Source organism: Rutilus rutilus (genome assembly GCF_951802725.1).
Source record: "Rutilus rutilus genome assembly, chromosome: 16".
NCBI classification, from domain to species: Eukaryota; Metazoa; Chordata; class Actinopteri; order Cypriniformes; family Leuciscidae; genus Rutilus; species Rutilus rutilus.
Window position 1 is genome coordinate 28685709 of NC_140224.1, and position 22395 is coordinate 28708103.

General features: G+C 37.6%; 2 protein-coding genes across 6 annotated transcripts in view; both read right to left on the reverse strand.

Annotated features, from left to right (window-relative positions):
- Positions 1 to 729: 729 nt before the first annotated feature.
- On the reverse strand, positions 730 to 12459 carry tdrkh (tudor and KH domain containing). 4 transcript variants are annotated; one of them, XM_084435211.1, is made up of 15 exons: positions 12329 to 12447; positions 9656 to 9813; positions 9412 to 9503; positions 7232 to 7424; positions 7013 to 7152; positions 6627 to 6930; positions 5842 to 6008; positions 5554 to 5729; positions 5330 to 5394; positions 5094 to 5245; positions 4531 to 4644; positions 4396 to 4450; positions 2766 to 3734; positions 1455 to 1545; positions 730 to 1350 (listed from the first exon to the last, which is right to left on the reverse strand). In XM_084435211.1, exons 2-14 carry the CDS (start codon positions 9780 to 9782, stop codon positions 1490 to 1492), a joined length of 2610 nt encoding a protein of 869 aa, XP_084291337.1. In that variant the 5' UTR covers positions 9783 to 9813; positions 12329 to 12447; the 3' UTR covers positions 730 to 1350; positions 1455 to 1489. The 4 variants fall into 4 exon arrangements, with proteins under 4 accessions (XP_084291337.1, XP_084291336.1, XP_084291339.1 ...); XM_084435210.1 differs by lacking the exon at positions 12329 to 12447 and adding an exon at positions 10506 to 10582; XM_084435213.1 differs by lacking the exon at positions 2766 to 3734 and having other exon boundaries at positions 12329 to 12459.
- Positions 12460 to 13122: 663 nt separating this feature from the next.
- The window catches only part of tmem94 (transmembrane protein 94), a 29050-nt gene continuing 19777 nt past the window's right edge, over positions 13123 to 22395 (reverse strand). For both annotated transcript variants that reach the window (XM_084434130.1, XM_084434129.1), the window contains 14 exons: positions 21995 to 22176; positions 21767 to 21902; positions 21560 to 21669; positions 21160 to 21259; positions 20562 to 20670; positions 20094 to 20283; positions 18416 to 18493; positions 18240 to 18325; positions 18045 to 18126; positions 17779 to 17942; positions 17596 to 17687; positions 17382 to 17475; positions 17120 to 17290; positions 13123 to 16162 (listed from right to left, as the gene is read on the reverse strand). In XM_084434130.1, coding sequence (XP_084290256.1) covers positions 16090 to 16162; positions 17120 to 17290; positions 17382 to 17475; positions 17596 to 17687; positions 17779 to 17942; positions 18045 to 18126; positions 18240 to 18325; positions 18416 to 18493; positions 20094 to 20283; positions 20562 to 20670; positions 21160 to 21259; positions 21560 to 21669; positions 21767 to 21902; positions 21995 to 22176 — 1667 coding nt within the window. In that variant the 3' untranslated portion in view covers positions 13123 to 16089. The remainder of the gene's footprint in view (positions 16163 to 17119; positions 17291 to 17381; positions 17476 to 17595; positions 17688 to 17778; positions 17943 to 18044; positions 18127 to 18239; positions 18326 to 18415; positions 18494 to 20093; positions 20284 to 20561; positions 20671 to 21159; positions 21260 to 21559; positions 21670 to 21766; positions 21903 to 21994; positions 22177 to 22395) is intronic.

Sequence of the window (22395 nt, forward strand, 5' to 3'; positions counted from 1 at the left end):
ACCTGTACGCCACTTTTACACCATATAAGGTAATAGGAAATGTTTTAGTGAGGGTGAATAATCTCAGATCAAATAAATACGGACTTTGTGCTGCCATAGCAGATTTATTGACTATAACTATTAAAGATATTATGTCTAGGGTCATAACTTCATGGTAATAGAATATGACACAAGGAAATGATGGATGGGGTGATAAATGTCTAGATGTGTGGCCAGCTCAGTTACGTTAGATGGGGATAGCCTCTGTCTTATGCGAGTAACGTACTGTAGTTCAATGAGGTGTGCACACCGTATCGGAGTCTCAAAAATTCAATAAATTATACACATATAATTTAGTTTGACCTTTTGAGGTTGAAAATCAACATTTTCTGAGGTTAGCATTTTATAAAAAATATCAAATTTGTTATATATATATATATAGGATTACTGTAAAATAGTTGTAAATCTTTACAATGTTTCTATCGAAGTATACGAAGTTGACTGCCATATTGTTTATTTATGGGTTGGATGTTAAAATATTTTATTGAATTATTTGCCTTTTCTCACAATTGTATTGCTTAGTCTATGCATATAATGGAAGAGATATTATCTATCTCCATTACCACATGTTCAGGCAGTCATTAGCTCCTGTTTTTGTAAAACTTTTGCATATTTTATAACACCATTTGTATTATTCTACAATTACTTAATAAACAGTGTGCATCCATTCATTGCATGAGATCCAATTCCCCTCAAGCATTTTATTGCAGTACAATAATCCAAAAACAATAGAAGAACCATGTTCACTCAACTTGCACAGAAAAGCTATTCAAATTAATATGGGATATAATAATAGACTTTATTTGATTATATACACATATATACCATAGCATTTAATGTAATAAAACTCAAATTCACAACATAAATAATTTTGACACAGAAAATGAAAAATGGCCCATCAACAAAAAGCTGAACCATCTTATCACTGAGAAACAAACCAAAGGAACCTTGGTGCTACACTGCAACAATACTGAGGTTTCAAACTGACTCAATCATGAGTTCCCTGAGATCTGCTCTTCCACTGTCTATTATCTGCTCTTCGAAGTTCAGACCAAAAAATTGAGTAACATTTTAATACGTAAATGAGATGAACACAACGAGAACACAAGTGTAAACAGTTAAAAAAAATAAAAAAAAAACTGCAAGATGTCCTGATAAGTTTAGACAACATACGAACTATGAAAACCATTCCTTATATGAGAACTTGTACAGTAAATACAGGCAGTCTGAGCAGGTGGCGTAGTCAAGTAAGGCTCTTTCTCAGAGACGGGAAGCATGTGCTGAATGCTAAATGAGGATAGCAACTGGTCTCTGGGGAGGAGAGGAGGATACAGGCAGCATTAACACAATCAGCTGGTCTTAAATGGAATATTATACACAGGAGCATCCAAACTTAATATGAGATTTTTGCTTACCAATATCAAGGCATACATTTCTTTGGTTATTTTTGTCAGTTGAATTCTTCATCAATAGTGTCATCCACACTTCCAGAAATTGAGGCAACTTCTGAAAGATGAAAAGGGAGAAAAAACAATGAAACAGGACAAAAGATAAATCAGAGAAAGGCCACAAAACACAAAATAAAATTTAAAGGTGCTGGAAGCATTTTTTTTTTAAGGCAGTTTGACCTGTAATGTGCAAAAAAAAAATTAGCCTTTACATTGTAACTGCCATTAAGATGAATAGGAATTCATGGAAAGCTGCTGATAATAATGTTGTAATTGTTAACTAAAACTGCTTTCTTTGTTGTAAGAATTTTAATGTACAAATGTTGCCTTTTTAACTAGGGGAAAAAGTAAGTTGAAGTGCTACTGAGCCCCTAAAGCAGGGCTGCCCAATCCTGAACCTGCAGAGTTCAGATCCAACACACCTGAATGTAATTATCTAGTGCTCCTAAAGACCTGAATGGTCAAATTCAGATGTTTAATCAGGGTTGGAGCTGAACTTTTCAGGATGGTAGATCTCCAGAAACAGGACTAGGCACCTCTGCCCTAAAGAGACATGGTGATGGGGAAAAATATACATCAATGCTTTTGCAATCTCTTGCAAGTGTTTTGCGTTCCACCGAGAAATTTTGCGTTTCCTCACAAAATGTTTGCGTTTTGCGAGCGAACGCGAAGTTTCTCAAGGTAACACAAAAGCTTTGCGAGAAAATGCAAAAGTCTTTTTGGCACTCCTTCAAGTACTAAAATTACTAAAACTAAATAAAATAATAAACCAGCAAAAATAAATGTAAAAAAAAAAAAAAAACTAGCTTATAAGTAATGGTAGTAGAAATAGTAAAAAGAAAAAGCGAAAATAAAAGTGGAAATCGGAGGGGAGTAAACTATAAAAAAAAAAAATAATAAATAAATAAAAAAAATGACTACAGAGATTTTGTTTTTAAATGTGAATGTGTGGTGCTTGCCTATTTTCAAATGTTACAAGTTTCCAGAATCTTCAGGCATAATTACAGATGTCCTTGGCTTACAGCACCTTTAATACTTTGAGGTGTAGGTTCTGAAAACGCTTCACCTTCACAAGCACCACTGATTCAAAAAGTATGTGCCTCTCCCATTGAAGCCCAAACCCATGTGCAGTGTAAATCAAGCCTCGCAGTTGTGCAGTCTCACATGTGGGCATATTAAGTGTAGTACAGTGTATTAAAGCCCTTAATTGAAAACCAGTCACATCCCATAGAGATCCAATGTGCTCCAGTGTCGCCAAGTCAAGTATAAAATCTACACCTCTTGTTGAATTGTCTTCACCACTGTTGCCCTGTTCACTTTTGAAACTCATGTTCTTTGGTTCCTGAATGTCTTGTTTACTTCCTCTTTCTCCAGTTGCACTTCCAGCTTCATTATGTAGGGTTTCATCATTCAAGCTTGGCGTCTGGTGTTTCACATCACTTTTTAACAGGTTTTGTTCATCTAAATTTCCCTCCGTAAATGACTCGCGTTTAGGCTCTTCAGAAGTGCTAATTAGAACACTTCCATGGCTGCTACTGTCACTCAGAGTGATAACCTCTGGAGTCGGGTGTGGATGAGTCAGATTAGCTGGACTGAGTCCCACTTCAGCGTCTTCAACACTCCTGGATGAATCTGAACTCAGTTCAATCACAGACACAGAGGAAGCAGTTGTCTCGTCACAAGATTCTGTCAAATACGAGGATGATCCAGTGGACGACTGAGGCATGGTGGTGCTGAGAGACACTTCGGACGAGTCCCTAGAGGAAGAAAGATAATACCACACTCCTCTGATGCTGTCACTGCTCTCTGTATTTTCACTGTAACTGTCCACTGTACAAGATGAGCCCGTCTCTTCTGATGCAGTAGATGTCATCTTCTCCTCCTTGCCGTAACAATGCGTGCCAAGGAAAACGTCATCACTAAGCGTGAAGGAATCCAGCGCTGATGTCACAGCCTCCACACAGGAGGGAGATGTGGATGAGATTTCCTGTACTGACAGCACATGTAATGGTGACACTGGGGTTAAGTTGTTGGGCTGGATTGGAGGGTCTAGCGTGGACGAAGACGACTCAAGTATCTGGCTGACTAGCTCACTCAGGTTCTGAGATGGAGTGGAGTGGATCAGGGAAGAGGAAGACATGAGTCCAAAACACGGGCTCTGGTCCACGTCAGCTCGCTCCACCTCCGAAGAGCTTGTGAGACATGGAGACCATTCCAGCTCCTTGCTTGCCCATGGATATGCTGAACCTTCACACACGCCAGCCCAATGACTGGTTAAACACTGCTGAACTGAAATACACTACTGTTCAATAGTTTGGGGTCAGTAAGAATTTGTAACATTTTGAAAGAAGTCTCTTATGCTCACGAAGGCTGTATTTATCAGATCAAAAATACAGTAAAAACAATATTGTGAAATATTTTTACAATTTAAAAGAATTTAATTTAATTTAATTTAATACATTTAGAAATGGAATTTATTCCTGTGATGGCAAAGCTGAATTTTCAACATCCTTACTTACATGTCACATGATCCTTCAGAAATCATTAAAATATGTTGATTTGCTGCTCAAAAAAACATTTAATATCATCAATATTTTTGTGGAATCTGGGATACATTTTTTCAGGATTCACCAGTGAACAGAAAGTTCAAAAGAACAGCATTTATTTGAAATCGAAAACGTTTGTAAAATTCTAAATGTCTTACTTTCAATCAATACTTAAAAAAAAAAAAAGTAATCTTACTGACCCCAAACTTTTGAGCGGTTGTCTATGTGGAGAAATACAAGTATGTACAGACTGTAAAGACAACTTTAAAAGGTTCTAAATTGCATGAAAAAGGAAGATGCTTTGCACATGAAAGTTGAAGTGTCTCATTCCATTTCTCCCACAAAACTTAAAGAAAACGTACCTGACAAACTGATGCAGGACATACTGAATTCAGAAGTCGCTCCAGTCATGTCATCCTGTGAAAATCCAAACAGAGATTCTCTAATTGCGGCTTCCACCTGCAATACACTATATAACACAATCCATATATCCTTACCAGCATCTTCTGCAGTGATCTGGACTCATCCCAGTCTCCCCTCAGCCCAATCCCTTCATCCTCGCAGCTTACAGCATGACCGAGACTAATCAACTCCTTACCGAGATCCACAGCCTGAGACAGAGGAGATAAACCGCACCAGAGATTTAAAAATCACAATTTCACAAAGTATTTTGTGAATACTATTACAATTTCAGAGGATAATCTGAGTGAAGCCTGTCCATGTAAAACTTGCCACCGCAATGTCAGTATTTGTTAGGGTGATTTGGATGAGTGCTACGGCATTGCTAGGTGGTAGTAATTCTACTAAAGTGCAAATGAATGTGTGGATTAAGTTTAAGATTAAGCAGGTTTCAGGACAGTGTTGTTATCGTTAATTAAAACTAATAAAAATATTTTATTGAAAATGTAAAAAACAACAAAAAAAATATGAATATAAATGAAAACTGAAAATATAAAAGCCAATTCAAAATATTAATAAAAACTAATAAATGTAATATATAATGTAAAAAAAATATGATCGATGTATTGTTACACCCCTAGTTGTGATGTCGACCTCTAACCTTTCCCTGGCTGTTGTCATAGAGTTTCACACTGGGCCAGGACGAGATCTCAGAATGAGAATAGCTGTACAGTTTGGCCAGTAAAGGTTTCCATTCAGCACAGTATGTCATGCGTTCAAAGTCATCCAGGGCCGCCTCAGTCCAAACCTCTCCTGAAACAAAATAAAGATAGATAACATTTTGACTTTTGATGAAACTTCTATTTCACTGATAAACACCTGAACATCACTTTTTACCTGCAGGACGAACCCCTGCAAGGCTGCACTCAATGGCTTGGAAGGGCAGGCTCAGGAAGTCACTTCTAAACACCACAAAATAATATATCATCAGTATGAGTATACATATCACTCTGTGCTTATGCAGAAATGGGAAAATAATAAAAATCAAGAGCCAAAAAAGCATATATATATATATATATATATATACACAGCTGATTCTGCACTCTCCATCTCTCGCTTACCTCATGCTTCGTAAATGTTCCCGTGGAAGCTCCCCATTGTCCCCAAAGTCCACATAATACAAATCCACTTCGCCAGAGCCCAGAATTCCTAACACTCGAGCACGATTCCACGTCCCATGGTCCCTGTATGAAGCAGCCACTATGTCTCCAACAATAATGGTCTCCACTCTGTGCTCCTGTGGTAAGAGAAGAAGTAATTATTCACTAATATTATAAAATAAATAATAATAATGGAGAAGTCATTTACTAATTTATCATGGACATGGAGCCAAAGTGAGGCAAACTCACTTGTGAGGTATCACTGTTGTAGAAATGGCTCATTTCGGCAGTCAGTTTATCCAGCTGTAGAGATCGGACCCCCAGGATCTGGATCCAAAAGTGTTGTGGATTCTCAGAGGCAGACACATACACCTCCAGATGCTCATCGGGCTGGAAGCTCAGATCTGGACTAGGAACTGGTAAGAAAAGATGAATTAGTGATTTTACCTTCTACAGGAGTTCACAAGATACAGATTTCAACTAAAAACGGAAAACTTTTAATGCATTTTGGCCGTTCGTTTACACGACATCAGCGTTTTGGTGGCCTGATAATGCAAGCTTTTTAAATTTGGGTTTCAAAGTTAAAGTTTTTGAAAATTACACCGTTATCGTTTCCATGTAAACAACAAAAACGTCAATTTGTGAAAATGTGCGTGTATATATATATATGTGTGTGTATATTTGTACAATTATGAATTAACTTCAAATATTTACTTAAACATTAAGCTTTTATTTGATTCTTTTAATGTGATTCTCATTTTATTTTGATTAATCATTGAGCCCTTCCTGGGCAAATTTCTAAATGTGTTCCTAAAGTTGGAAGTATGGTTCACCCAAAATGAAAATTCGGTCATTTATTCACATTCAAGTGAATAATGACTTACTTTCTTCTGTGGAACACAAATGGAGCTGTTGCATAGAATCTCAAAGAGGTTTGGAACGACATGAATGTAAGTAAATGATGACAGAATTATAATTTTTGTGTGATTCCTATCATTCACTGGCCTTGTGAAAGTGGGTTTGGTTAATCTTACTTTCAAATTTGGAGATCTCCAAAGGCGATACTGGAGAGAGAATCTCCTCCTCTGATTTAAGGGAGTATTCAGCAGTATCACTGCTGTCTGCAAAGCCGTTGACCGTAGCAGGCCCCTCTTGTTTAAGCTCAATCACTGGGGAAGGTAAATCTTTTCCATTAAGCTTTAATAATTCATTCTCTGGTCCTTGGGCCTTGTTAAATTGTTCAGTTTCCGGCGGTTTCCTCTTCTGACGCAGTGCAGAAGCTTGACTTATCCGCTTTCGTACGGTTTCATTCTCTATGACCTTCTCCATGATCATCTCCTGTGAGAAAAAAAAAAACATAACCAAAATCTACGTCTCACACTACATGTGTGTAAAATCAGCGTGTATGCTAAAATCTCACCTTCGCGCTTTGAATTTCCTTGCGTGTGCCGTTAATCGTGATCTTTCCCTTCTCCTCTAAGCCGTGTCCACGATCTTTGGAGCAGTTCACCCTGGCCCCTGAGACTCTGTTTATGAACTTTAAGGTCTCACCACCACGACCTGGAGCAAATATTTCAAACATATTACGCGGGAGATTAAATGTTGACAGAGCATTTGTGCAGAGCAAGTGCACACCAACCTATAATTCTTCCAAATGCCGTCTGAGGCACGTCTATAACCTCAGTGATGACCTCACAGTCGGTGGCCAGTTTCTCCAGCGCACACTGTGCCACCAGAATCTGCTCGGGTGAGCCCTGGATCAGAAAATTCACCATGCTCTGTTCTTCAGTGTTCGGCAGCACATTTATCTGGGCACCGGACTTCTGATTCACCTACACAGATGTGAGAGTTACAGAATCACATAAAACAAATCATATACATTTTAACCAAATGAATTTTCATTGTTTCATAATCATCATATTTTATTTCACTGAGAAAAACTACTCCAATGATTTCAATCCTAATTAGGATTTTGTTCATTTACACGCTTGGAAATCACAATTATTATAAAACTTAACGTTGCATTTACATTCATTAAAGTAGACACTTTTATCCAAGGCAGTTTAACGAGGAACAAAAGTAATTCATCACAGCGCCAAATATTAATAACATACAATATAGACATATTACACTATTGTTCAAAAGTATGGGGTCAAATTTTATAAAAAGAAATTAATACTTATTTAGCAAGGACGCATTAAATTGACTAAAAGTAACAATAAAATATATTTATAATGTTATATCATTATTTAGAATGTTCTGTTTTGAACTTTATATTAAATCAAAGAATCCTAAAAACGTAATGGTTTTTCCACACAAAAATTAAGCACCACAAGTGTTTTCAACATTGATGACGATAATAAGAAATGTTTCTTGAGCAGCAACTCAGCATATTAGAATCATATTAGAATCATGTGACACTGAACACTTGAGTAATGATGATACTGTAAATTCAGCTTTGTCTCAATTTACAGTGCATATTATATTACACTACCCTTGTAATCCAGAGTTCTCGCGAGAGAATAAGTTGAATTTGCTCAACGAGTTACTCTGGTGTCGCGTAATGATGCTCATTAAATGATGCTTTTCTCTAAAAGAGGAACAGAAGACGCCGCTCGAATCGTTCCTTTGCAAGAAGGATGTTTTTGCTGTTTTGCCGACCGGATACGGTAAGAGTCTACTCTACCAGTTAGCTAAGCATATGGGGTTTATTGTTGTGATTGGTCGTAGTGTTATCCAATTGCGTGCAGTGAGATTTTCAAATGCACGCTTGGTGCCGCCCCTCGAGCTGGACGATTTTCATTAGTCGACGCCAGACCATTAATCTTTTAGATTTAGGTCTGGATTTCCAGGCTAATATTACACTATAATAAATCACAAAACTACTGTATTTTTTAAATAAATGCAGCCTTGGTGAGCATAAGAGACAAAAACACTAAAAAGTCTTAAAGGGTTAGTTCACCCTAAAATGAAAATTCTGTCAGTAATTACTCACCCTCATGTTGTTCCAACCCCGTAAGACCTTCGTTCATCTTCGGAACACAAATTAAGATATTTTGGGCGCTGGCTCACTCCTCCACAGGCTTACGGACACTATAACTTGCTGGCCCAGAAAAGTTATTAAAGAGATCGCTAATATAGTCCAAGTGACTCCAGTGGCTCAATCTTAAGTATATCAAGCGACGAGAATACTTTTTGTGCGCAAAAAACAACAAAAATAACGACTTTATTCCACTATTCATTCTTCTCTCTGGGCCTCGAGTTGGTTCACGTAGTGTTTTTGCGCAGCGCGTCTGTGTTGTACGTCACCACGCATCACACACATGACCAGCGTCGGCCAATAGTGAGCCTACGTGGTGACGTGTAACACAGACGCGCTGCGCAAAAACACTACGTGAACCAACTCGAGGCCCAGAGAGAAGGAAATTAATTTTTTTTGTTTTTTGTGCACAAAAAGTATTCTCGTCGCTTGATATACTTAAAATTGAGCCACTGGAGTCACTTGGACTATATTAGCGATCTCTTTAATAACTTTTCTGGGCCAGCAAGTTATAGTGTCCATAAGCCTATGGAGGAGTGATCCAGCGCTCAGATTTAATCAAAAATATCTTAATTTGTGTTCCGAAGATGAACGAAGGTCTTACGGGGTTGGAACAACATGAGGGTGAGTAATTACTGACAGAATGTTCATTTTTGGGTGAACTAGCCTAACCCTTTAAACGCCCCAAACTTTTGAACAGTATATTGTTTATCATGTACAGTTCCAGATCAGATAAAATCCAAGTGACATAAAAAAAGAAAGAAAGAACACACACTCACTATGTCTAGAAAGGCGCTCTGATATCTTGCAATAGATCGGTACACGTTAAGGGGAACAGATATTCTGGACTCCTCTTTGCTCTGGCATTGCACTACGGAATCAAACGATGAACATTATTAACACTATACTATCACTGTTAAAATTCCAAACAATATCATTTTGACCATCAATGAGTGAAAACTGATATCAGCACATGGTAAATGTTTAGAGCATGAAAAGAGCTTGCTAGAGTTCACAACTTACCACCGCTGCTTCGAATGTGACGGTAAACAAGGTAGCCCACCGTGGCCCCCACAGAGAGGCCGGCAGCCAAAGCCACTTTCTTCCCCGTGCTCAGGCTCTTCCACGGTCCATCTTGCACCGCGGCCATCACTTGGGTCGGACCGACCGGTGAACTCCACCTAGAGATACAGAACAAGCTGTGAGGTCCACGAAAAGACTTGAACTCTGGACCGCACCATGTACGACTTTACATGGGCCTTCTCAGTAGCGCCATGCAACACGAATGAATTGTTGATGACAACTGCAAAGATGGGTCTTCTGATTGCCTTTCAAACTTAGAATCTAACAAAAAAAAAAAAAAGTGCAGAACTCTAATCAAAGGTTACCATTTGAGCACTCATTTATGAGATTAGTTAGCCTAATTTTTGTTACCTAATTGGCTCAGTAAGGAGAACAAAGATCACACTTCACAAACACTGAGACTTTAATGCCCCTATAATTGGGTTTTGGACATTAAAGCACGTGGAAACCTTTTTGTTTGGAATTTCAAACAAAGCATAGCCTATTTAACAACACAGTCTTTGTTTGATTAAATTAGATTTTAAAAGTTCAAGCACACGGCAGAAGCAGTGCATCGGACAAGGCTGCAATAACACACTTTGCCATCTTGTAGTAATGGCAAAAATTAAAATCTCCCAAACCAAATTAAACCTCTAATTAAATTTCATTTTCATGAGGTATTTCTGCAACAACCGCACCAGATGAAGGATAAAGCCGAGCTTCGGCGCATTACTGAAGCATAAAGCAGTGGGCGACACACATCATGTCGCAGACACACACAAGGAGCAACACCATGCAGAACGATTCTCACTGTGAAAACAGGGCAGAGGGGCTGTAGCTCAGAAACACACGAGGTTTAGGGACGTCCATGTCCATCTTGTTTGCCTCTGCCTCAGGAGGAACAGGCAAAAGAGTGAAATATGATTAAACACCAGCTGGATGATTCGTCCTGACTCCTTACAGCATGACAGGGGCTCCTTACTTGGGGTGCCTAATAAATGACCCTATTAGGACCCTTTTCAGACTTGTGATGACGTGTTGGCTGTTTGTAATAAAACTACTGAGGGAGTGACTGTAAATTTGACGTTAATCTCTCTTCAACCAACATAATAAATCTCTCTATATTTTCTCCCCTCTTTTGGAAAGTGAAGGATTTGTTGTATAACTTTACAATATATAATAATTGTATTTATATAATAATAATAATAATAATAATGTATAATTTTATAATATATAGTTTACGTTCATTCACCTCTATAAATGTACCCAACTATGAGGACTTCCGCTTCTGAGAACCTGGGAAATGTGAAAAGGGTCTATTAGCACACGGACCTAGAAGACCACGTTTTTATTTTATATTTGTTCAGAATGACAGCAAATGAACATTGCTAATCATTCATTTACAATTCATTGAATGTTTAGTGAATGTTTGTTCTAATGAAATGATATTCAGTTTCAAACTTGCTGTTTGAGAAGCCCTCAAAATAAGCATTATTCCAGAATCCAGTGATTATTAATGTGATTTTTGAAAAGATTAAATAATTATATGCATCCCATGTGGTTATTGTTAACTAAAACTTAAACTGTTCAAAAAAAATGAAAATGAATGAATGAAATATTAGAAGAAAAACTTGAAAATTAGAAATGTTACCTTAGCATTAGCAAACAACTTTAAAACATTGATTAAACTAAAATTAAAATTGAAAATATAAAAAAATAGTATTATTTAAAATATGAATACTATATTAGTATATAAATAATACTAATGTAACACTGTATGCAATCTAATGTGATGCAATTTCTTGGTATTTAAAAACAACATTGTGCATTTAAAAAAAAATTTAAATCACATCTGAATGATTATCACAAAGATAGATGTGGTAGAACAAACAAAATTAATAAAAAAGTTTAGACAGCCTTATTAAATAAAGACATTTTAGACTGTAATTATAATCCATAAATATAACTTTTTGTCAAGTGGTCCCAAAAACAACAATTTTAAACCAGTTTAATATCTATAGGCATCTATAAATATTTTATAAATTATAGATTAATCAGATTATCTATAAGAAAATATGTAAAACTCATATTTGGGTGGGGCTCAAAGTGTAGACGCAGGTCAAACTAGACTTTATTTGCATGTAGGTCTGATTCACCTCACTAGGGGTTTAGCATGTGCAAAAATAAACAAGGCATTCTCGTGCATCAGTTACATCGGCCTTTACCGTTTTCTTTTGCTCTGTGGAGCTGCAATTTGTATCACTGCATTGTTATCAAATATTTGCATATAAAAGCATTAAAACAGCACCTGTTGTGCATCATGCACGTGAATAGGCAAGTGGAATAGTTAATACAGCGCCTGTTAGCACGTGATGGATGACATGTCACACGGGGTGCGGTGTATTTATCTCCTCTTACAACAATATATCCGTTGTATAGCCGTAAAGGTATTTAAAAAAAAAAAAAAAAAAAAAAAATTAATATGCCTGACAAAGGTTTGTTTGGCTGGATCATGCCTTTGCAACATATAAAGCAGGTCGTGTGGATTTTCAACAGGACATCTTCACAAGACGGCTAATGCATTAAACACCAGAACCAGAACAAGCACTAAAACATACATTCCGAAATATTTACCTCTAAAAACGGTATAAACTGTGAGGAAATCCTCGTAGCGAGTCCTTCAAATGATCTTATGACACCAGTCAGCGTGCTGCTGATCCACCGGCGCTGCCGTGCTTCACTCTGTAGTACGCAGAACGCAGTACGCACAGTTAACCTTTCAGCGATGATTGGCCACCATCCCGCCTGTCAACCACTTCATCCAATCACCACCTTTGATGTTGCGGCACCTCTATACTGGGGGCAACGCCCTCTATTGGACGATTATAGTAACACACACACTGGGCGCAATAATTTCCCAACAACCTTGATGGTTGAATGAGGTTGAATAAAGTCGTAGTTTATTCAGTTCACTAAATGAATGTCATTTTTTTTCTTGTTTATTAAATGGAATAATAAATCAAAATCTAATGGTAAAATTGTGAATACTGAGTGTTTTCGCACTGTTTATAGACCAATATTACATTTTCAGTCAATATTTCATTACAAACGACTTTCCCAGTTGTTCTAGTAACAGAATAAGGACTTAATTATATATTTTTGATATTCTGCTCTCACAAAGAGTAATGTCTTGCTATTGCTAAAAAAAATCAGAGCTAAGCATAAACATAGCTTCTATGGTACTCCTCAGTTTATAGGAGACATTCTGAAATGTAATAAAGCACATTAATTTAACAACCATCTCTTCACATTTTGCATTATGTAAAAACAGAGATGTTGGCAGAAGTGGGGAGTGGATGATCAGGACAGTCAAATATTATAATTATAATTAAATTGACATTTTTTCATGAAACGGCAAAAAAAAAAAAAAAAAGACATTTGTTTTAAAAAGAACAAATTTATTAACATAACATTGGTTCACAAATAATCTGCAGGGAAGGGGAGAAATCAATGTTAAAGACATCTTAAAAAAATACAAACTGTACAACATTTATAAATCTTATGAACATTCATAAATAGCAAATATATCTGTATGTTGAGTCAATCAGTGTAGTTTGTAGCCCAGGCATGTATTTTGAAGAGAGGTTCTGATTCACACTCCTGGCTTAAAGATTACAGCCTTTCTGACTGATGGGAAAAGCATCAGAAACATTTTTAATACATGCATGACTGAGTCAACATATTCAATATCCAGCAGATGAGTAGAGAAATCAAGAAACCCTTGCATTCTAATGGTCTTTATCATGCATACATCAGGAAATAAGTGAAAAGAGAACATTTCAAAAACAATTACAAAAAGCTAACTGTACAAAAACGCCGCTCACAAACTCACATCCCAAAACTTTTTTTTCCTGTTACCACAACAGTTTGTACATAACAGATCAGTGCTTCCTGAAACTAATTTCTCTCTATGGTGAAATGTTTTTACAAAAATCTTAATTGTACATATTGTTATACCACTAAATCAGCACCAATTCAGAGCCTCTGGACATCTTTTTTTATTTAAGTTTCTAAGTTACACAGTCGTGGTGCTGAGCGGCCTTGTGGCGTAAACATCAAACCACAGCAAGAATTATGCAACCTCTAAACACATCGTAAGACCTGGTGAATGAGCAAGAAAGCATGTAACAAGCATTGCAAAAATGCACTACGTACTCTTATGAATATTCAGTGTCTATGACAATCTCTAGATGTGTTATGGAAAAGGCGGTTAGGTTGCAGTCATTTGCTGTTAAGATGTACAGACATATGTAATCATTTTAAAATAAATACAACATTAGATTAGAGGTTACAGTATGTATCTGTGATTTAACAGCAACACAGGAACAAAAAAGATATTAAGTTAAGACATCGTTCGGTTCATTACGTAGAAAAGGGGATAGACTGTGGCTCACAGGAAAGGCAACTTCTGCAGAAAATACTGAGTTTTGACTTTAGGTTCTAAATGTCCCATGATACCTGTACACATCAATCATTTTAAATATGTCACTTACACAAGATTAGCAGCAACTTAAAGGGACAGTTCACCGAACAATTAAAATTCAAATGAAAATCAATTATTCACCCTCATGTCATTTCAAACATTAATGATTTTCTTTCATCTGTGGAACATAAAAGGTGATATAGTATATTATAAATGTCTCAGATTTTTTTCCCCATCCTTACAACAAAAGTCAATGCGGTTAAAAGCAAGTTTTGAATACCATTGACCTTGAATGTATGGATAAAAGGGTTGACATTCTACAAAACATATTTTACATTACGGAGAAGAATTTAAAGTTTGGAATGACATGAAGGTGCATAAATGATGAGCGTTTTCATTTTTGGGTGAACTACCCATTTAAATTCTCCATTTGATGAGTCTATGGTAAGTCAGAGGTTTCAGGTTATATGTCGGAGAATTGCACTAGTATTGGAAAAAAATGAATGCTGGTAATTTGGAGATTAGCTGGTCACTGTCAGAAAATATACTTGCATGTATTGTTTAAATATGTACATTTGGTGACACTGTAAGTGAGCCCCTTATGCTCCATAGCTGCAGCCCAACTGGATCAATTAGAATAATAAAACTCCATGAAGTTGCCTAGAATTATTTATAGTGAGGCAATCAGCTAGAGGTAGAACACAATAAAAAAATGAATATCCCTCTTTACCAGTAAACACAGAATTCTCTGGACAAAATCATAAAAAAAAAAAAAAAAAACTTTAAATTAAAATGAGCCTATCCAGAGTTAGATATATTCTTTACAGAACATCAGAAATAATTATCTTGAAAAAGAGATTTTGTCGTCTGGCATGCAAATGTATCCCAAAAAAATTCAGTGCATTCTGGCTTACAATCACATAAGTAAAAACATTTAAAATGTCTCTGTAGACAGAATGAGAGTTGGAACATTCTTCCTTCAGCTGGAAAGCTTTTGCTTTGCCTGATTAAAAGCCTTTGTGTTTTGATTGAACTTAAGAACTTAAAGTAAAAATAGTTTAATAGAAGACTAAAAAAAAGATTTCATCTGATTTTGAATTGTAAAAGAAAATTTCAAGCCTGACTGATTTTAGGTAAGCAAGAAAAATAGTTCGCACACAGTTTCACATTGACTGGCTACATTTGATTTTGGAAGCAAAGCTTCTCAGCTAAGCTGCTCTGGCAGATATATTCATGTAAATAAACTCATTTGTGTATCACAAAGAATTAAATATTTCCCCTCTGAATATGAGGCAAGTTGAGGCGATGACATTCACATTATAACCTGTTAATACAGACTTTAACAAGCTCTTATGACATGAACTGCACGAGTGACGGCTAAAATACGAACACAGAGAACCTACAGCTAAAGCTCATCGCATGAGCGGTCAATCGTCTCGTGTTTGAAACAGAAGAGAAAGAAATAAAATCCCCATTTCACAGCTAATAAAAACACTCTCTAATAAAATAGAGAGGAAAAAAAATAAAAATCATGCTAATTTAGCCCTCCATTGTACGTTTTGGTATTTATTTGCTATATCATGCATTAGTTTGAGGTTTCGAGGGGGGGGTAAAGGAATGGCCTCATTGAAAAATAATCCCTCTAATAAATGACCCTGTCCAAACCAAAGCAGCATGCAGGCGAACATCCCTCAAACAACATTGATGTAGGCTGTACTCAAAATAAAGATCAGATAGTCCAGGATCTCACAGATTAAAAACGCAGCCCCTCAGTGGCGTTCATGGCAGAGATAACGTTCCGCCCATTGGAGGTGTCGCAGGAAGAGCTCTGCTGAAGGGAATCCGAAGGAACCATGATCTTCTCGAACATGACACTGAAGAATAAGACCATGCCGTCCTGTACAGACGCAGGTCAGAAGGGAGAGTTCATTCCCAGCTTAGTCTCAAACTGAAGCTTCTGTCTCTTCTGGTAACGCACTCGTACCCTGAAATCAGAGCCATATTTGACTGGTTATCAAACTCTAGCTCTGGGTTAAATGATTAATGGTTTATGTAGGCTAAATTTAGGCTTGTTTAAAGTTGAAATGAAATAGACGTTTCTGTAATCGACAAAAACATGTTCATAAATTAACACGAAATCATATTTATTGAATAAATACTGAATGAAGACTTTGTTTCAAGTCATGCGAGTCCAGTCACAAGCTACAAGTCAGCGACTGACAGAAAACATGAAGTTAAGCAAATTATTACGTTTAATAAAAGAGCTACAGTGGCTTCCTCAGTGGTTACGACGCTCTATTTTGTGCTAATTTCAATAGAAGTGCTGATTTTATTTTCATGGGATGGGAAACGCTTCTTTATTCACGTATTGTATTTGCCATATGCTGATTTTTGACAAATTAAATTTGCAACTTAACTGAACATGACATGGCAAGTTTGAATATGAACAAAATGAGATTTCAGAGCTATGGTGAAGGAGAATGATGAAAATGATCCTTCAGACATCATGCTAATGTGTTGTTGTGTGAACAGTTGTGGTGCTTATATATATATTTGTGGAAACCATGATAAATTTTTTTCCAGGATTCTTTGATGAATAGAAAAAGTTCATAAGCATTTATCGGAAATATAATTATTTGACAATATTATAAATGCATTTACTGTCAACTTTTGATCAATTTAATGTGTCCTTACTGAAAAAAAACTTTAAAATGACAGTGTACATTTAAGTCTACTGCTGGCGTAAAGCTTACAGCTTCATTATTAAATGAGTTGTTTGGACAATTGTTGTTTTTTTTACAAATTTGATGGCCTTTGGTCACAATATGCATTCACTGTATGAAAAAGCGCAGTCTAGAAGAGAGACAGCCAGGTTTGGAACAACAAAGGTGAGTAAATGAAGACTGAATTACCATTGGTACCCTCTACATTTATCCTCTTACCTGATTTCATGCAGTTTTACTGCTTCATTGATTAGCACCACAAGTACGATGGACAGAGAGACTAACAGCCAGACGAACAGGGGAATGTGATGTACAGTGAAGACCACTTCTGTACTCCTGTCCTGCCACAAATGATAGTCTATCACAGCCTGCACCACCTGTCCCAACAACCTGCGAGGGGAAGAGAAGAACATCCAGTATGAGTATGTGTTAACATGTGACTCTGCTAATGAAAACAACGTTCTCTACATGAAACACTCACACCACAGGCACTGTGAGACACCACCATGTGTTACTGAACGGGTTCATCCTCCAGAGGGGTTGTGAACGGTGCACATAACTCAGAGAGATGACCACTGCAAAAGAGCGAGAGAAATAATAAATAACATGACTATAAATAGATCATGTTTAAAAAATTAATCCAAATCTAGCCATCTAGTAACTATTCATGAGGAAGTGTATTTTATTAAAGTGACCTGTGTGCAAAGCTAGAAACCCTGCCATGATCTTCTGAATCAGAAGCAGCCCATTGGACAATTCACCAAACCACTGCGGGGCATCCTGGGAGCTGTATATATTAATCATTGGTTAGAACTCCTCATAACTAATTCATATAATCTAAACATAAATGAAAATGACATTTTAGTGTGTGCATGTACCTGGATGTCAGTATGTGGGAGCAGGTGATGGTGCTGTTATCAGTTTTTGTGAGGTTAGCAGCTCTAGAACACACTTCCTGTAGAGAAAACCCAAAGCCGACTAAGTAGGCCAACATCGTCAGACCAAACTTCAACAGGAACCAGCCCAGGAAGTAGTGCTGAGTCTGTGGGAGAGAGTCAAACATAACATGAATGCACATGCGTGTCAAAATTGTTCAAATAGTTTGCAGTTTAAATCGGGTGCACTGTGTGGTCTCATGACTGACCTTGCGTGGTATGGAGTCCAGATTCTTTCCAGTAGCGACTGTCATCACCGAACTGTCAGGAGGTTTTCCCAGGAATGACACGCTGTGAATGCCCAACATTTATTTTTTGATATATAAAGGTCACAGATATGACACAGTGTACAAGTTTTACTATGCAACATGTAGGCATCTTTTTTGTCACTTCTTCTCTATTACCTTAGCAGAGGGTAACAGAAGCAGGAAAGCCACAGTATGTCTGTGATGTTCATGGGAGGAGGCAGCTGAATAAGGCAGGCCAGGAACTACAAAACCAAAACATCAAGGGTACACATATGAATAGGGAATGTACGTAACACGCAGATCTGTTTTGGACACACTGTGTCTTTTCTCACCTGAATGATGACCAGTGTTAGTTGACACTGCAGTAGGAAGAGGAAGCACTTGCGAATGCCGTAGGTAGTGTGTCTCGCCTGAAGATGCATCAGAAACAGCACTCACATTCAATCATTTTCTTTTTTTAAGACAGTTTTATTAGGCATAGTCTAATTATGTTGGGAGAATGGGACTGGGACTAGTCCTAATCATATTCTAAATCATATTATTTTTCAGTACAGTGACTTTTTCTGCTTGAGCTGTGATGCAGTGGTTATCATGTGGAAGATGCAGGTTTGAGTCTGGCGTGCAACTACTCTCCTTCTCCTAATAAATGAATGGCCACTCTTTTTTACATCTGTCTAATAATGACATTTTTTTAAATTTTTTTATTGTACACATACACATACTTAAGTTTGGGGTCAGAAAGTTTTTTTTTTTTTAAGAAATTAATACTTTTATTCAGCAAGGAATAATTAAATTGATCAAGAGTGACAGTAAAGACATTTATAATGTTATAAAAGACTTCCATTTCAAATAAAAGCTGTTCTTTTTAACTTTCTAGTCAATGAATCCTGAAAAAAAAAAAACAACAACAAAAAAAATTCACAAAAATATTAAGCAGCACAGCTGTTTTCAACATTGAAAATAATAAGAAATGCTTCTTGAGCACCAAATCAGCATTAGAATAATTTCTGAAGGATCATGTGACACTAAAGACTGGAGTAATGGCTGCTAAAATTCAACCATCACAGGAATAAATTACATTTTAAAATATATTCAAATATAAAATGGTTATTTTAAATTGTAATAATATTTCACAATATTACTATTTTTACCGTATATTGATCAAATAAATGCAGTTTTGGTGTGAGGCTAAGAGTTACATAAAAAAAAAAAAAAATCATTCTGACCCAAAACCTTTAAACAGCAGTATAGACCAGGGGTGCCAAATCCTGTTCCTGGAGATCTTCCTACCTGCAGAGTTCAGATCCAACCCTGATCCAACAGACCTGTCTGTATTTATCCAGTGCTCCTGAAGGGTTGGAGCTGAACATTGCAGGAAGGTAGATCTCCAGGAAAAGGATTAGGCTCCCCTGGTATAGATAAATAGCCTAGAAATCTAGACGCACTCTAGCGGCAGCAAAATTTATTTAGCAGCCAGGGTGGTCTAGCAACTCTCCGTTGACTTTCGAGCTGGAAAAACCAAACTCAGGTCAGGCCAATCACATCGTGTATAGAGCAGGCGGGGCGGGCTTAACATAATGACGGCAGAGTTGCGACGGTTCCCTGCTACTTGAAAACAAAGAATGGCGGCTGCTGCTGGCGAACAGCGGTCTTTCGAATCGGCTTTGGCCGCGACTCTGGAGGACTTGGAGTTAAGCTTTTCTTTGAGAAAAGAGCAAAGAACGGCACTTAACTCATTTTAAAAAAAGGAAGATGTGTTCGGAGTTTTGCCGCCTGGATACGGTTGCTCTGATTGGTTGTAGCGCTATCCTATTGCGTGCAGAGGGATTTTGAGAGACAACCGTTTATCCCGCCCCCTCGGAGTGAGACGTGCCAATGGTGAGTTGCCAGACCTAACATCTTGATGTAGGTCTGGCTTGCCAGGCTAATAGATAAATGCGCTTGTATCGTCTTGCTCCCATGTGATTAACAGCATTCCAGAAAGAGTGTTTATGTGAGATCTCCTCAAACCTGCTCTATGAGTTTGACCATGCTGACACTCTCGCCCTGATGGAAGGACACAGAGCAGGCAAGGCTATTGAGTTGAGCACTGAGCCCCAGTGGAGACAGCTCATCACAGTCTTTATTCAGCCCGCAGCCTGCAGCATATCCAAACGTCTCCCACGAGCACCGGGACGGGTACAGGGGATCCAGGGAGATGCTATAACACACAGAGTGAGGATTTTCAAATCCTTATGATCACTTTAAACTCAGATGATTTTAATTCATTTGAACATAGCAACTCTCAAACATTTATAAGAAATATAATTTTTTATAATAATAATTTTTCATAGTATGAAATAATGGGAATTATGCAGACAAAAAACTCAAAGCTATCTTTTAGCTTCTTGAAAATTGGCATTATTTAGACAGTAGCTTTGCATAAGATTATAGGTCATATATTTAATTATGGTGTACAGTGATGTGTGTGCTACCCACCTGATGTCGCTCTGCAGGAAAAGGCAGCTGTTACGGAAGTTTGCGGAGCTCCCCAAACAGCACGTCACCTCTCTGTTCTCCTGCATGATCTTCATCATTTCACACATTGCTGTGAGACACAAACATTTGAGGGCTCAACACAAGTACACTAGGATATAACACACATGGAATAAAAACCACAAAACCTTAATTTTCAATTCAAGGTGTCTTTAAAGTCACCATGAAATATTTTTTTTTTAATGGAATATAGCAGTGTTTATTATAAATGATTTATCTGTGCGCATCATTAATTTTCTTAAATTCATGTGCCTAATCTTTAATCAAAATAATGTCCCCACCCCCTCACAACAACATCTCTTCTCTGACGGGGCAATAATCCCTCCCCTCCAGCAACCTGTCACTCACATGAGATCACAGTAATTAACAAACGACAGTGATCCAATCGATTCCCCGTGGACAAAATCAACTCCTGTCCTACATTTGTTCTCATTCGAGAAGCTGTTTCACTCAGATATACAGTATATCACAATGACGGGACAAAAATGATCGCAACTTCTGTTTCATGTTGACTTTAAAGCTGGTCTTGAGGCTGACTCACTTTCAGGGGTGCAGTCTGTGAACAGGGGCACCAGTAGAGGCACATTGTCTATGTTCTTCAAATGAGGACGAACCTGATGGATGCCACGAGGAAGTTTGGCCTACAGAACAACAGAAAGGAAAAAGCACCAATTATTATTTTTCGCAACTGCAAGGCTGCTCTGTGCCTGTTCAAAATTTAGAGTAAAGATACAATGCCACATAAAAGCCAGACTAAATCAAGCATCAAAGTATACAGTTGTAATTGAAGTATAAATGCATTTATGCCACCTCTGAGCAACATTAAACAGTCTGTGTAAAGACACCAAAATGCCACTTCAGAAGCGCTTCTGTGCCACCGTTCCACTGTAAATTTGGCACTAGAGTGATGTGACAACATGCTATTGGAGTAGACTGCTTACTCTGTTGCAGTCTTCTAAGAAACTGGGCACATCACTGTCAGTAGGCTGGAAGCTGGCAAGATCTGATTGATCCTCAGGCAGTAGTGGGCCCTCTGCATCATCACGAGAATCTAAGAACAGAGATGATTCATTTTAATAAATTCCACATTGGGTAAAAATGCAGTTTATGTAAACTTTGTGTGCAGGCAGGCAGGAAGACACAATTACCCTGCAGAAGGTCGTCATGTAGGGATCCTGCTTGGCTAGGACTGGACGGAGCACCATCGCAGTGACCATCTCCATTTGGAGTCAGAGAGATGTGACAGTTCCAGCCCGTCTCCAATCCCATCTTCTCTGCGAACACCTACGGGCAGACAACAACATTAAGAGGTTATAAAATATAAATCCCAAATACATCAAGTTTTCACTGAGTTGGCTATCCCATCAGTGTCATACTTTGCTACGTAGCTCGTCCTCCATGGAGAAGTACACAAAGCGGATACAGGCTCCCACCAGGTTCTCAATTAGCCGTACAGTGTCCAGACGGGCCTGGAACTGGGATGACACCATTCCCATGAAGATTTGGCCGCTCAGAGCTTGAACACAGTCCTCCTTCTCCAAACTTTCTCCAATACCCTCTGAAACACATACAGTACATATGTATGTTAGAGTTGGTAAGCTTGATCTATGTAAGCTTTTTCTATCTTATGTATCTATCTATGTATCTATCTATGTATCTACCGGTATCTATGTATCTATCTATGTGTCTATTTATCTATCTATTTATCTATCTATCTTATGCATCTATCTATCTATCTATGTGTCTATTTATCTATCTATTTATCTATCTATCTTAT

What these genes read in the sequence shown, in the direction of transcription:
- tdrkh (XM_084435210.1), bottom strand. Translation starts at nt 10,570, where the DNA reads ATGGACATGGACGTCCCTAAACCTCGTGTGTTTCTGAGCTACAGCCCC. An exon ending in TCACATTCGAAGCAGCGGTG is followed by an intron (nt 9,504 to 9,655) that starts GTAAGTTGTGAA and finishes TTGATTCCGTAG; the next exon opens with TGCAATGCCAGAGCAAAGAG. An exon ending in GAACATTTACGAAGCATGAG is followed by an intron (nt 5,395 to 5,553) that starts GTAAGCGAGAGA and finishes TGTGGTGTTTAG; the next exon opens with AAGTGACTTCCTGAGCCTGC.